The 12,133-nt window shown below is 40.2% G+C and overlaps 1 protein-coding gene across 1 annotated transcript; it reads right to left on the bottom strand.

The window, feature by feature from the left end:
• Positions 1-312: 312 nt before the first annotated feature.
• On the bottom strand, positions 313-12,123 carry PSMA6 (proteasome 20S subunit alpha 6). Its single transcript, XM_040602264.1, has 7 exons — positions 12,016-12,123; positions 7,875-7,969; positions 7,038-7,119; positions 6,630-6,785; positions 4,518-4,696; positions 2,200-2,294; positions 313-521 (listed from the first exon to the last, which is right to left on the bottom strand). The coding sequence occupies exons 1-7, from the start codon at positions 12,089-12,091 to the stop codon at positions 464-466; spliced, it is 741 nt and encodes a 246-aa protein (XP_040458198.1). The 5' UTR covers positions 12,092-12,123; the 3' UTR covers positions 313-463.
• Between the last annotated feature and the right edge of the window lie 10 nt (positions 12,124-12,133).

Raw genomic sequence — 12,133 nt, 5'->3', positions numbered from 1 at the left:
GATCTTCTTAATTTCCCCACAGTTAAACCAGTAATGTTATAAGCCTTTCAACATCAGGGCAAGAAAAGAGAATGCATGTAAATGTAAGAATTATCTCAAGACATACACACCACATAATCTGATATAAAACTTTACACTAGGAGCCAAAGAGCTCAGATGAAAAAGACAGTGCAGAGTATAAAATTTCTCTTAAAATACAAGTGAAAGGCAAGCAATCATCACAGACATATTCAAAGTCATCAAGCATTTTGATAAGAATTTCAGGGAACTGAAAGATTTTTTTTAAAAAATTACATTAGGGGAGACACCAAGTATTTCAAAAACCTCTGTTTTATTTGTACAGAGTAAAATACATCATATAGTGAACATTGTTTTCCACCCATAATCTAAAGCCATTAATATGTGTCATCTTTTCACCAAATATCCTGGCCAGAAGCACAGACAATGGAAATGGGAATGCTAATTAGTCTCTCTCTGCCAGAGCTACAAGGTGCACATCAATCTCCGCTTCTGTAAGGATCCTGAAAGGACAAAAAGAAATCTTAAATAGCGTAAACTATTCTTCCCCTTAAACTCCAACATTACAACCTAGTATGTACAGAAATTATTTTTATACAATGCATTTTTCAGCCCTTTCAAGACCTGCTACCAGGGCCACAGGCCAACATTCCAATTCTTTTTGAAAAATAAAGGAAGAATCAAAGGCACTAGAGACCAAAGAGGTAACACATGGTAGAAAAAGAGCAGGGAATTCTTCAAGAGCAATCTATTTACAAGGTGGGACGTGGCGAGAAGAATGGATATAATAATTAGCACGATGACTCCAGGGGGACACCAATTTGCACTCTGCTTGTTATCCATCCTTTCTAAACGGGGTGTAAGATAGGTAAGTGAAGTCTGGCAGAAAGCTAGCACCTGACCCTTGAGCAGCAGCAGAAAGGGGGCAATGCAGCTCCTGCATTACTTTCTCAAAAATGCTGTGCTGTTCTGTTGCCCTAAACACACACACCACCAAATGCAAAACCATCCATCATCACCATGTCAACTTCAAACCCATTAGGAAGCACTCAAAAGACTGCACCTGTAGGACCCAAAGGTTTGAAGCCTCTCTCCAATCCCTACCTACCAAGTAGCTAAAGTGCAGAGGACTTTTCTTCCCCACTCAGCTGTTCCTCTTTCTTCTTTTTTATTTTTCCTCAATAAAAAAAGCAATGAAAGACTAACTAAGGCAGAAATAACTGAACTCCTCTGCAGCAAGCCAGACTTACCTATATTTTAGGTAAGACATACCTAGAGGGTCCTTTTGCATTAGCAAAAAAGCCCCAAAACTTATTCTCCCACATTTCCTGCATATGTCTGCAGCTACACATTGTTTTGGGAGGTGGCTGTCAAGCACACTGTATCTGATGTGAGGTGTAGCCCTCAGCAGGAAGATTTCCAGGTGTTGCCTTGATAGATTGACCAAGTAACCTTGCTGCACTCAGATTCAGGCAATAACAGGGGAGGAAGGAAACTGCAGGTGTCTTGCTTTTGTGCTAGGTGGGAATGCAGTGTACTCAAAAAGTAAAAGTTCAGCCAGTTCCAAATCACTGCAGTGATTTTTAAATCCAGGATCTTTTAATCTTTTTTAAGTTTAAATCGAATATTTCAAATCATACAAATTCATGATCTATTAACTATATACTGGAGATGTTAAAAGCTGCTACAATTACAAGATAAGTAAGAATCACTTAAAGATCACATTTAGAAAAGGATTTAAAAAATCAAGGGACTTGAAAAATTTTCCCCAACATAAACCCAGACTTTACTGCGTTAGTTGTCACGACTATGATTTAGAAGTGGACTCCAGATATTAGTACAAAGAAAATTTTTTATTCTTTTAAACATGAAAAAATCACCTAGACCAGATTTAACTACATTTTAATCATCACATAAAGCCAACACCCTTTTAAGAAACAAAAGGCAACACTTTTGTCCACTAGATCCCTTAACCATATCAAACATTTTAAAACTGTTGCTTTTTTTTTTTTTAAACAGTGTATTTTACCTCTACATATTCTGAAGAATTACAAGGAATAAAACCTCCAAAACTTCAACTTCTGACATTTATCTTTTTCTTGATTTACCATGACACAAGAAGTTAAGATTAACTGCACATGATCAGAGAAACACACAATTTTATCAACACCGATCACTTACCTGAATTTAGGATTTTCCACTGTAACTACACCAACTTCTATTTCTGAAGGTTTGAAATCAATGGATAGTACAGTAGACAGGCATGTTATTGCTGTCTGAAAGAACACAAAACCCCCTATCATTAAACAGAAAGCACCAAGGCTTTTTTTTTTTTTTTTTAATAGACATAGCATGAACAACTACCCTTCCTTCTAGTTGTAAGTTATTTTTAAATTATTTCCTTCCAACTCAAAACCTCTGCTGAAAAGTTTCAAATAGTCTCCCCTTGTTACAGAATACAGTACCTCTCCAGGTCCTCTCCCTAAAAAGCCCATCTTCAGTCTCCTCCCTAAAAAGCCCAATCTACAGAAACCAAAGGGGCATGTCATTTTCATAGCAGGAAAAACCAACAACCCCAAAAGCTTTTATCATGCAAAGATTAAAACCCCAGGTTCCAAGGACAGAAGGTGTTTCATCAGTGGCAAACAAGACAGACACCACCATTAGAGTCCAAGATTACTCAAAGCACACGTCACTTACATAGCTTCCATTTTGGCTTTGCTTCTGGTAATTAAAGTTATGTTGGTTGTTTTTAAAAGCTGCATTTCATCATGGCTTAACTTATTTTTTTCCCCCACCCTAATCATCACCTGTTTTTAAAGGCGTTCTTCGCAACCGCAGTCGTACTTAACTCTGCAGTAGGGTCACAATAATGCTAAAGATGCATTCCTAAAATGATGACTGAGCCCAAAAAGAAGTTCCATAAAACAGCTATGTAGCTAGACGCTTATCACATCAGTTATTCTGATCTGCTGGCATTTAATTCTGATCAGTAATGCGTCAGGAAGCGTAGAATACCAAACAAGGCTTTTCTAAAGTTTATTTTTAGTATGTTGATAATTGATTCTGCAAGAATTCTGTAAGACTATATAGATGTCTTATGAGAAGACTGCCAAGTTGTAAAAAAACAAAACCAAAAGACCCGAAATGAAAACCAAAATTCTTATCCTTGGAGCATTATCCCTAACACACCACAAGCTTTTTTTTTTTTTTTTTTTTTTTTAAAAAAAAAGGCAGCGTGCCTGTGTGTGTGAAGAACGTTACAAAAATGCCATTCTTTTTTTTGTTTGACAGACTCGCTTCTCCCTGTCACTGCTGATTTTTAGAGTAACACGTTTCTGATCTACATTCACAATCTCAGCGTTTTTAAAAAGACAACAAAAAGGTACAGAAGCACATCCAGGATTTGACTGGCAGATTAATTACCAGTGAAGTATTTGTGCCATACCATGGAAGTATTATGAATTAAAAACAAGAATATGAAAAGACAGTTTCATCTACCTCCAACAGCTCAACTAAGAGACATGCACAGTATAATCAAGCAGTGACAGAAAAACACATTCAATACGAAAAATATTTAGCCAGGATAAAAAAGAATCTCTGAGGTAATTTCAAATACATTCAATTTCAGTATGCTATGATTATTTACCCCTCTCAGGATCTTTTTAAAGAAACTACATATTAAGGAAATCAGTACTTATTAAGGTATAGACATCAAAATTATGAGTTTTAAGCTGAAGACTTTTCAGTTTAAATGGTAATTCCACAGTAACGTAGACTTGGAAGTAATTTAGCTGATGGTCTGCATCTGCATAGCACTCACAGGGATCTTAATACACTAATCTCTTTAATTTTACAGGGGGGGCAGCTGCTTAGGTTATTCCTCATTTCAGCTGCTGATCTTGTGATGCAGGAAACATACCATTATCATACATATATGATAAGAACAAGGCCAGGCAGGAGAAACAGGCGAGCCATGGAAGAGGACTGTTTACAGACAGTGTGAGGGAAAAAGTAAGGATGATTTATAAAACAAGTTCACTGGCCAATTTTATAAGTGGGATACATTCTTATAATGGGCCTTGAACAACCGTTTTCACAGTAGGCATAACAACTGGTGTTATATATACTAAACTGACAAACAAGCACTATCCCGTCCTGTTCGAAATGCTTTCTAACATGAAGATTGTTTTAAGTGCCACTAAAAGAAAACTGTACTGGCTAGTAACGAAACACCAGCTGCAGCAGGAATGCCACAATTACAGATTCTGCTTCCGCTAACGTAAAGGAGAAAAAAGCAGACGAGATGACTATTTAAACATTCGCAAAATGCCTGCAAACGATTTTTTGTTGGAACAGCTACGCTTGCTCTGACAGCAATGCAGAACTGTAAGAAAACAGGAAAATGCCTGTCTGCATTCCTCTATATCACAAACCTACATACAGCAAATTCATTGAAAATACTTTTAACAAATCTTTATTTCCTTCTGCTGGCCTACCTCTACTGTTTGTTCATATGTCCAATCAAATTTCTTCTTTACTTTCTTTTCCAGAAAACTGGTTGACTCTGTCTGTTTAACTCCTGCAGCTGTGGCCTTGAATCCACAATAGTAACCTGCCGGATCACACTTGTATACCTGAGGGCCGTGTTCTTCATCAATACCAATCAAAATCATACCTTGAAGAGAAAAGTTGTTAATTTATTTCCTTCCCCAATTTTAGCAGTTTCATTCAAGTGAAGAGCAGAATAGATACTCCTTTCCTGTGAAAAACACGCATGCACAGCAGTACATTTTTGGGAACCGATCCCATATACAGAGCCAGGATTTCCTCTTTCTCTCTAATTTGCCATTTCTTACCAGCATCTCATCATCAGGTACAAAATTCGGTTTAGTGCAAGGTACATTTCTGCCATTCCCAAAGACTGCTACTCATTAAACAGAAACATTTTTGCCAGGCTCAGTGCCTGAAGAATCACAAAGTCAGGAAATACACAAGTTTAATCCCGATACAAAGTTAACCCAACCACAGTTCACATCCTGTGTGTTATATGACACTTCAAAAGTATAAACAATAGTTCTATTAATGTGCCTTTTACTGGAAAGCAACTTTACAAATCTATTGAAACTAATGGAAATATTAAAAGATCAACTTTAGATTTCTGGACTGTAATCATAAAAAGCACTGCATTACATCCCTTTTCCTCTTTTAAAGGAAAAAAAACCCCAAAATTGAAATGGAATGTGGAAATATCAAAACATAAAACCGAGTCTTTAAAGACCATTTGACTAGGCACTTTCAGGTTGGACAGACTTCAAGTAACACAAACTGGTCACATCACTGAAACGCATTTGTGTTCATCCACACTTAAACAATACTTGCAGTATTGCAAAAAACAAAACAAAACTTAAACCAAACCAAAAAAACAAACCACCAAAACAGAACAAGGTCAAGGGTTTAAACTACTTTTACTGCACATTTGTGTAACTTCTAACTGGTAGTTATAGCTGATACGCTATTACTACAAGAGAAAAAAATTTCCCATCATCTTTTCAAAAAAGGTTAAGGAAAGTTAAGAAAAATACACTTTTATTCATGTATTTAAAAAAACTCCAAAACCCAACAGTTTCCAGTAGTATCAAGGCACGCAAAATACCAAGGGAAGAAAGAAACAATCATTCCTGAACATTACAAGCCGTACAAGCATAGGAAAATTGCCCCATCATGGAAACTGTGGTGCAACCCTGAATGTTACTTTTTTTAGTGAGAAGTACTAGTGCTTACTATGATTACGAGAAGTGATTCATCAATTCTGAAACTATTCTCCTCAAAAAAAAAAACAACAACCAACGAAAAACCAACAAGCAAACAAAAAGAAACCCAGACAATTTTAATGAAAAAGTAATTGAGAAAACCTTAAGTCTTTTATCTCAGTTCCCGGACAGCCCGACAGCACAGTTATAACTTGCTCACAGCCAAATGAAAGAGAAAAAAAGTCAGAACCAACCCCAGAACACACAGATGACCAGAAATGTCTATAAAAAGCAACTCTATACACGTATTTTATTTAAGCTGCATTTGTTGTTATAAAACAAGACTAGTGTATAAATGTTTGCAAGTGAAATTTTTAAGCACTTCTCTGCATTACATATATCATGGTTCAGAGCAAAAATTATGCAGATTTTTGTCCTATACATAGCACTTAGATCAAAAAAGTCACAAAATCTGGACGAATGTAATTGCACTCTCCATAGATCTTTTTAAACAGTGATATTTATCCATCCACAGACACCAGTAAAAAGAGCATCTCCCATCCACAGACGTCACTGCACAGTGCAAACAGACTAAGCCCCAAAACCTAAGGTGAAATAGTATTAGACATTTTAGAGAGGCTAAATCATTTACTCCAATTCAAACGCTAAGTCAATGGTAATAATCATGGCTCCAATTCATGACTGCCAACACTACTCTCTCATTCGGCTGCTCATCCCTCTTACTCCTTCGGTTACATCTGTATCTCACACAAACTGAAAATGGGTGAGAATTTCTTACACTTGAAGTTGAAGCTTAAGACAGGAAACGAAAAGATTAATTTCCTAGAGTATACTTACAGCAACCAAGAGGCCTCATTTCAGCATTTTGCGTATAGACCTGAGAAATATCTGCAATCCTTTTACACAGCATATCCACAGGGATGTCATAGCCATACTTGTACTTCCAGTTAGCAGCCTCGTAGCGGGCTCGCTGCACCTGGGATCTGCTGTCAGCTAGACAGAAAGAAGCGATATTAATTTCACCGGACATGTACCATGTCTATTCCTAGCACTGCTCGAGAACGCTAATTCCAGGCCCAACTTCAAGTCATCTTTAAATATACACATTAGAACTTGTTTAAGTTCTCCAAAACCACACTGAGTGGAACAAATCTCCTAGAGTACTTATTTATGTGATGCAAAGTTGGGGAACTACCTAAAAAACCTGACACTTCAGATACTTAAAATAGATGGTGAATTAAATACCTGTCATTCCTGTCATCACACAGCCGATATTTTCAGTAATTCTGAATAAATGAGTCACTGTGTTGGAATCCAGTAACTTGTCCTAAAGAGGAAACAGAAATAATCTAATAGAAAACACTGTCCTTCAAGTACAAGAAAAACAAAAGACAGACTCTGAATGCTCTGGTATCTACAGAAGAGCCCAAGAGAATCAACCAACAGCTACAAATTGTCATTCAGGCTCTCCATTATCTACTGCTATAGGCACATGAAGGAAGAAATAGGAGAATAGCGAAGATAAACCCCATAACATCTGGAAAAGGATGACAGCTAAAGCGTGACCCAACATCGAAGTCCTTTTCCCTCTGAAGAAACTTTGAGAACACACATGCAAAAACTTGGATTCTCATTGTGTGCTGCCCTTCAAACACAAGGGTTTTGCCCCTTTGTCAATGCTGTATCACCACTGTGCTGAAACACTCCTGAAAATCTTCACTGCATGCTACTGGTATAACATTTCTGAGTAGGAATTCAAGAAATCAGGAAATTAAGGACAACTCAGCCCTTACAAGCCAAAGTAATGTATGCATGCTGAAGTACAGCAGGACCAACTTCATATTTTAGCTTTATCCTTTTGACAACTACAGAGAAAACCAATATTACAGTACTTGGTGAGGAAATGGACAACTGAGCACTAAATGGAGCTAGAACCTATAAGCAGAATGATAAGATATTCAATTCAAACACCAATATATGTCAATGCAGATAAATATAATAACAATGTTGCAGAGTCTCACCCCCACCTTTCTTCTCATCTCCTTCCAGTCCCGTCCCCCCCCTGCCCAACAGACTACTTACAGGTACTTTCTTCTGTGTTACAATTACTGCAGAATCTTTCCCACGAACAGCTACAGATGTAAGTCCACCTTGGTTTATAGCCTTAAAAGCATATTCTAGAAAAATACGTAAATGTTAATAAAAAACAGTGTTAGTGACATTAGAGCAATTAACTCTGACACCTCCCCCAACACCAAAATCTCACCAGATTCTGGTCTTTTTAATACTTGTGCAACACTTTGTATCTTTAAAGTCTTTAGTACAACACACACAAGAACTTTCTCATGGGAATTAACTTGTGAAGAGAGTCAATGACTCTCTTCACAAAACCCCTACTGCTGCTTCCTCCAAATATTTCTAATAATTTGCCTTTTTGTTCAGTTAGAATGCTTAACAACAACAGAATTTCTTTAAAACAAAAAGGCTGTTCCGCACTTGACCAAAATATTTAACCTTAACCTACAGTGACTGTAAATCCTTACAGAAGATTTTTTTAACATGCAGAAGTTCAGTATTTCAAGCATTATCACCACTGCAAGAATGTAATTTTCTTTTGTAGATTTTAAATGATACAGATGAAACCTGAAATGATGGACCAGGCACAGACAATGGGTTTTAACCTTACTATCACATTTTCTGACGTTCAAACATTGCAATGCTTTTTATTCACTTTTTAACAAAACCTATGTACATGCCAACTAAACAGCATTATTCAGATAAATATAATGGATTAAGATCTACTTGTTGTGATCCATGCAATAAATTTCCCGTGATTAATGGTTTCAAAAGCCTCAGAAACAGCAACTTCAAAAATTATGATAAACATTAAGAACTTCCTAATATCTGGTTAGGAAAGGCAAGTTTCAGGTAGCAGCTAAACATAGATAAATTCTTTGTTGGCTGTGTGAATGAAACTGAAATTTATAACATGTCTAACTAACTGCACAGCAAATTGCTAAAACTATCCTCTAAAATAATGGCAGCAAGAAACTCAGCTGTTTTAAAAGCTGCAGTCCGATCTACGGAAGGGACTACACAACAGGAGAGAATCCGAAAATGAAAAAACAAATCTTCCAAGAATGGGATCTTAATGTTCAATCTGCTGAGTCAGTGCTGTGGAAGGGCTGATTGCCATCTATCCATGGCACTGTATTTATTACTCTTAGGCATCAGAGCATTTACTGGTTACCCAAATGTGCCACGAAGAATGTTTCCCCTTTTCTCTGCACTAGCTGTGCAGCTCCACTCACCTCTTCACTTGCCTTCCCCAGGATGATCAGTGCTAGCCTGGAGCAAAGCACAGAACCCGGCGAGGCATGAGCTAGCACTGCCCGCATACTGGTCATGTTTGAAGCCCCAGGCCACGTCTCTGCAACACCTGTTTATTTACGTGTACAAATATCTGAAGGGAGGGTGTAAAGAAGATGGGCAGAGCCAGGCTCTTCTTTAGTGGTGGCCAGTGACAGGACCAGAGGCAACAGGCACAAACTGAAACACAGGGGGGTCCATCTGAACACCAGGAAACACTTTTTTACTGTGAGGGTGACAGAGCACTGGCACAGGTTGCCCAAAGAGGTTGTGGAGTTTCCTTCCTTGGAGATATTCAAAACCCATCTGGACATGGTGCTGGACAGCCCGTTCTAGGTAGCCCTGCTTGAGCACTGTTCTGTGATTCTGTGACACTTAGGTGGGAACAGGAATAGGTGCCCTCACAAACTGGTTTTGCTCGCAAGTACTGGCAGCCAGGCTTACTGAACTGCAGTCCATTCTCACAGTGTTCCTATTACCATCTGCACTGCTCAGTTTTCAAAGACACAAGCCAAAAAGTGAAGTGGCTCTTACAGTATAACAAATTCAAATTGCTAGTGGCATTTTAAGCCTGTTTTCTGCTATGTAAGTATTTCAGTAGTACTGTACACATTCTCTCTGAAAAGAGTAGCCCCTTGCTGTTCCCTGAATACATCACAACAGTCAGAAACTTAACAATAACAATTTTCTTCACCTCCCCAAATTCCACTTAGCTGAAACATCACCTTTGAAGACTGGAACTAATAGGTGGCAAGACACCACTGATGCTCTGAAGGATTTTAACCACAGCAACAAGAAATAAATATGAAATAACTGTTACTTTTCTAATATGAGATCACTTCAAAGGCACATGAGCTTTGGAAGCAGAAGACAGATCTAAGGTAAAATACAAGCATTTCAGTCCAGTATCACTACACTGGAAAACTCCACTCAGGTACTGCCGAATTCCAGCAAAACTTCAAGTTTTAAGGCAGCCTTAAAGCAACGCGTGTCCATGGCCATCCTTCACAGCACCTGGTTAATCTGAATCCAACATAGGGACAAGGACATACAGGGTTCAAAAACAACAAAAGAGAGAAAGATAGAAGCTAGATTCAGGTATTTGACTGCAAGCAAACATGAGCTTTCTGTCCATGCTGTGGCAAGGTGCTGGCCAACAGACACACAAGTGTGGCACCGTGCCCAAGTTATCAGCCTGGCTGCAGACAGAGTGAGCTCATACTTGCTGGAAGTTAACTATGCACACCTACATATTTTTCTTCCTATAGCATACAGGTACTTCAAGTATCTTTAAGACACCTTCAGGCTGTGTGCACACTCTCAAGTACATGCAGATACTTGCTTCTAAGACACCAGTAAAAGATAGAGTTACTGCACGTCTCTCATACATTAACCTAATGGTTGAGTATACCCAGGAGGTGGAAAACCAAGGCTCAGTTTCCTCTTTACTACAGGATGCAGAAACCATTCCCAACAAGTAGTACTGCAACAGAGAAACAGCCAGAAAGGCAATGCAAACCAACCAGCCTGTTTTTAACGGCAACGGCAGGTCAGAGCCCACGACTCTTCCATTACTGAGCCACTGACATCCCGTCACTACCATCCACATGGATAAGGCTTATTACGCAAGTTGCATGCATGCCTTACACACACTCCAGGTATAAGACAGCACCTGTATGTAGGCATCTAGTACAGGTAGCTTTCTACCTGTGTACAGACACCTACACATAGGCACCTTCTTAGTTGCTCCTTGAAGAAACAACTGCTTGAGACTGGGCTGCCTGCCCATGAAGCCTATTCCACACAGCCTTCTTCCTGAGAAAAACTCAAGGACAAACCAAAAGAAGCTATTGGCTACAATGGACAATTCATACAGTCTGGTCTCAGCCACCTCCTTTCCTGGAGAACAGATGGATGTATGGGCACGCCATGCAATGCACATGCAGGGAAGCCACTGCAGCTGGGGAAGAGCCACTAAGCTCCAGGAGAAGATGGCATCAAGATGATGCTGCCAAAACAATTAATCTGGCCCCACTGAAAGTTCCTGGAGAATCCTCACAATGAACTGGCCTGCCAGACTGTGAGTTGACTATGCTGTTACAGAGTATTCTGCAGAAGGAGCACCGTAAGGCTCTTCTGCAGAATCTGGTGCACTGTAATAAGTATGAATACAAGATTCAGTGGCCTACAGAAGAAAATGAAGATAGGCTGCAGTTTAACTGCAGAATGTTCAAAGAAGCCTGGAAATAAAGGATGGTTGCTGCTATGTCACAGGCCATGATGTACAGAGCACATGGCATTCAGGTGTAACAAGAGCAAGCACAGGATATCTCCGAACACTGACTCTTACTCTGGCATGCAGGGTTTGAGCAGTTCGGGTCCCATTCGAAACAGCTATTGTGGTTCTTGGATTCCCAAGCACAATGCTTGTAAGTGAGGCAAGAGAAACTGCAAGAACACTTTAGGAGAGGTAAACAGTTTCTGTATAGCTGTCAGCTTGGTCTCCCAGCACCTGAAATCAAGCACGGGGAAGCCACAGCAGGTCCCTCTCTGCGGCAGGGGACACTCGAGGAAGCCTACCCTGGCTCCAGGCTTTCCCTATCTCGAGAGGATCCCTCTCCCAGGCCAGCACCACCGGGCCGGCACCGCTCCAGGCTCCCACCAGGCTTCTCCCCGCACACCGCGGGAGCAGGCGGAGCGGGAGCCGAGTCTCCCCGGCCACGGGAGGCGCCACGTCCCGTGTCCCCCCCCATCCCCAGAGGCAGCCCGGCCGGGCGGGAAGCGGCGGCGGCTGAGCAGGCCGGGCCCGTGACGGGGCAATTCGGCGGCAGCATCCTCGGTGCCGGACACCCACCGACTTGGTAGAGGCGGCCCTCGGGCGAGAAGATGGTGATGTGGCGGTCGAAGCCGGCGCTGGAGCCTCGGGACATGGCGGGCGCGGGCAGGGGCGGCGCGGCGAGGGGCTCACGGCG

This window comes from Falco naumanni, chromosome 7 (assembly GCF_017639655.2).
Source record: "Falco naumanni isolate bFalNau1 chromosome 7, bFalNau1.pat, whole genome shotgun sequence".
Classification (NCBI taxonomy): domain Eukaryota; kingdom Metazoa; phylum Chordata; class Aves; order Falconiformes; family Falconidae; genus Falco; species Falco naumanni.
The sequence above is the reverse complement of the archived record's forward strand: the minus strand, read 5'-3'. Positions and strand labels throughout refer to the sequence as shown.

Bases quoted from the DNA above. Each gene is read 5' to 3' on its own strand.
- PSMA6 (XM_040602264.1), bottom strand. From the start codon at position 12,091: ATGTCCCGAGGCTCCAGCGCCGGCTTCGACCGCCACATCACCATCTTC. The intron at 4,697-6,629 runs GTAAGTATACTC...TTTCTCTTCAAG, and splicing joins AATGAGGCCTCTTGGTTGCT to GTATGATTTTGATTGGTATT. The intron at 2,295-4,517 runs GTAGGCCAGCAG...GTGTTCTTTCAG, and splicing joins CATATGAACAAACAGTAGAG to ACAGCAATAACATGCCTGTC.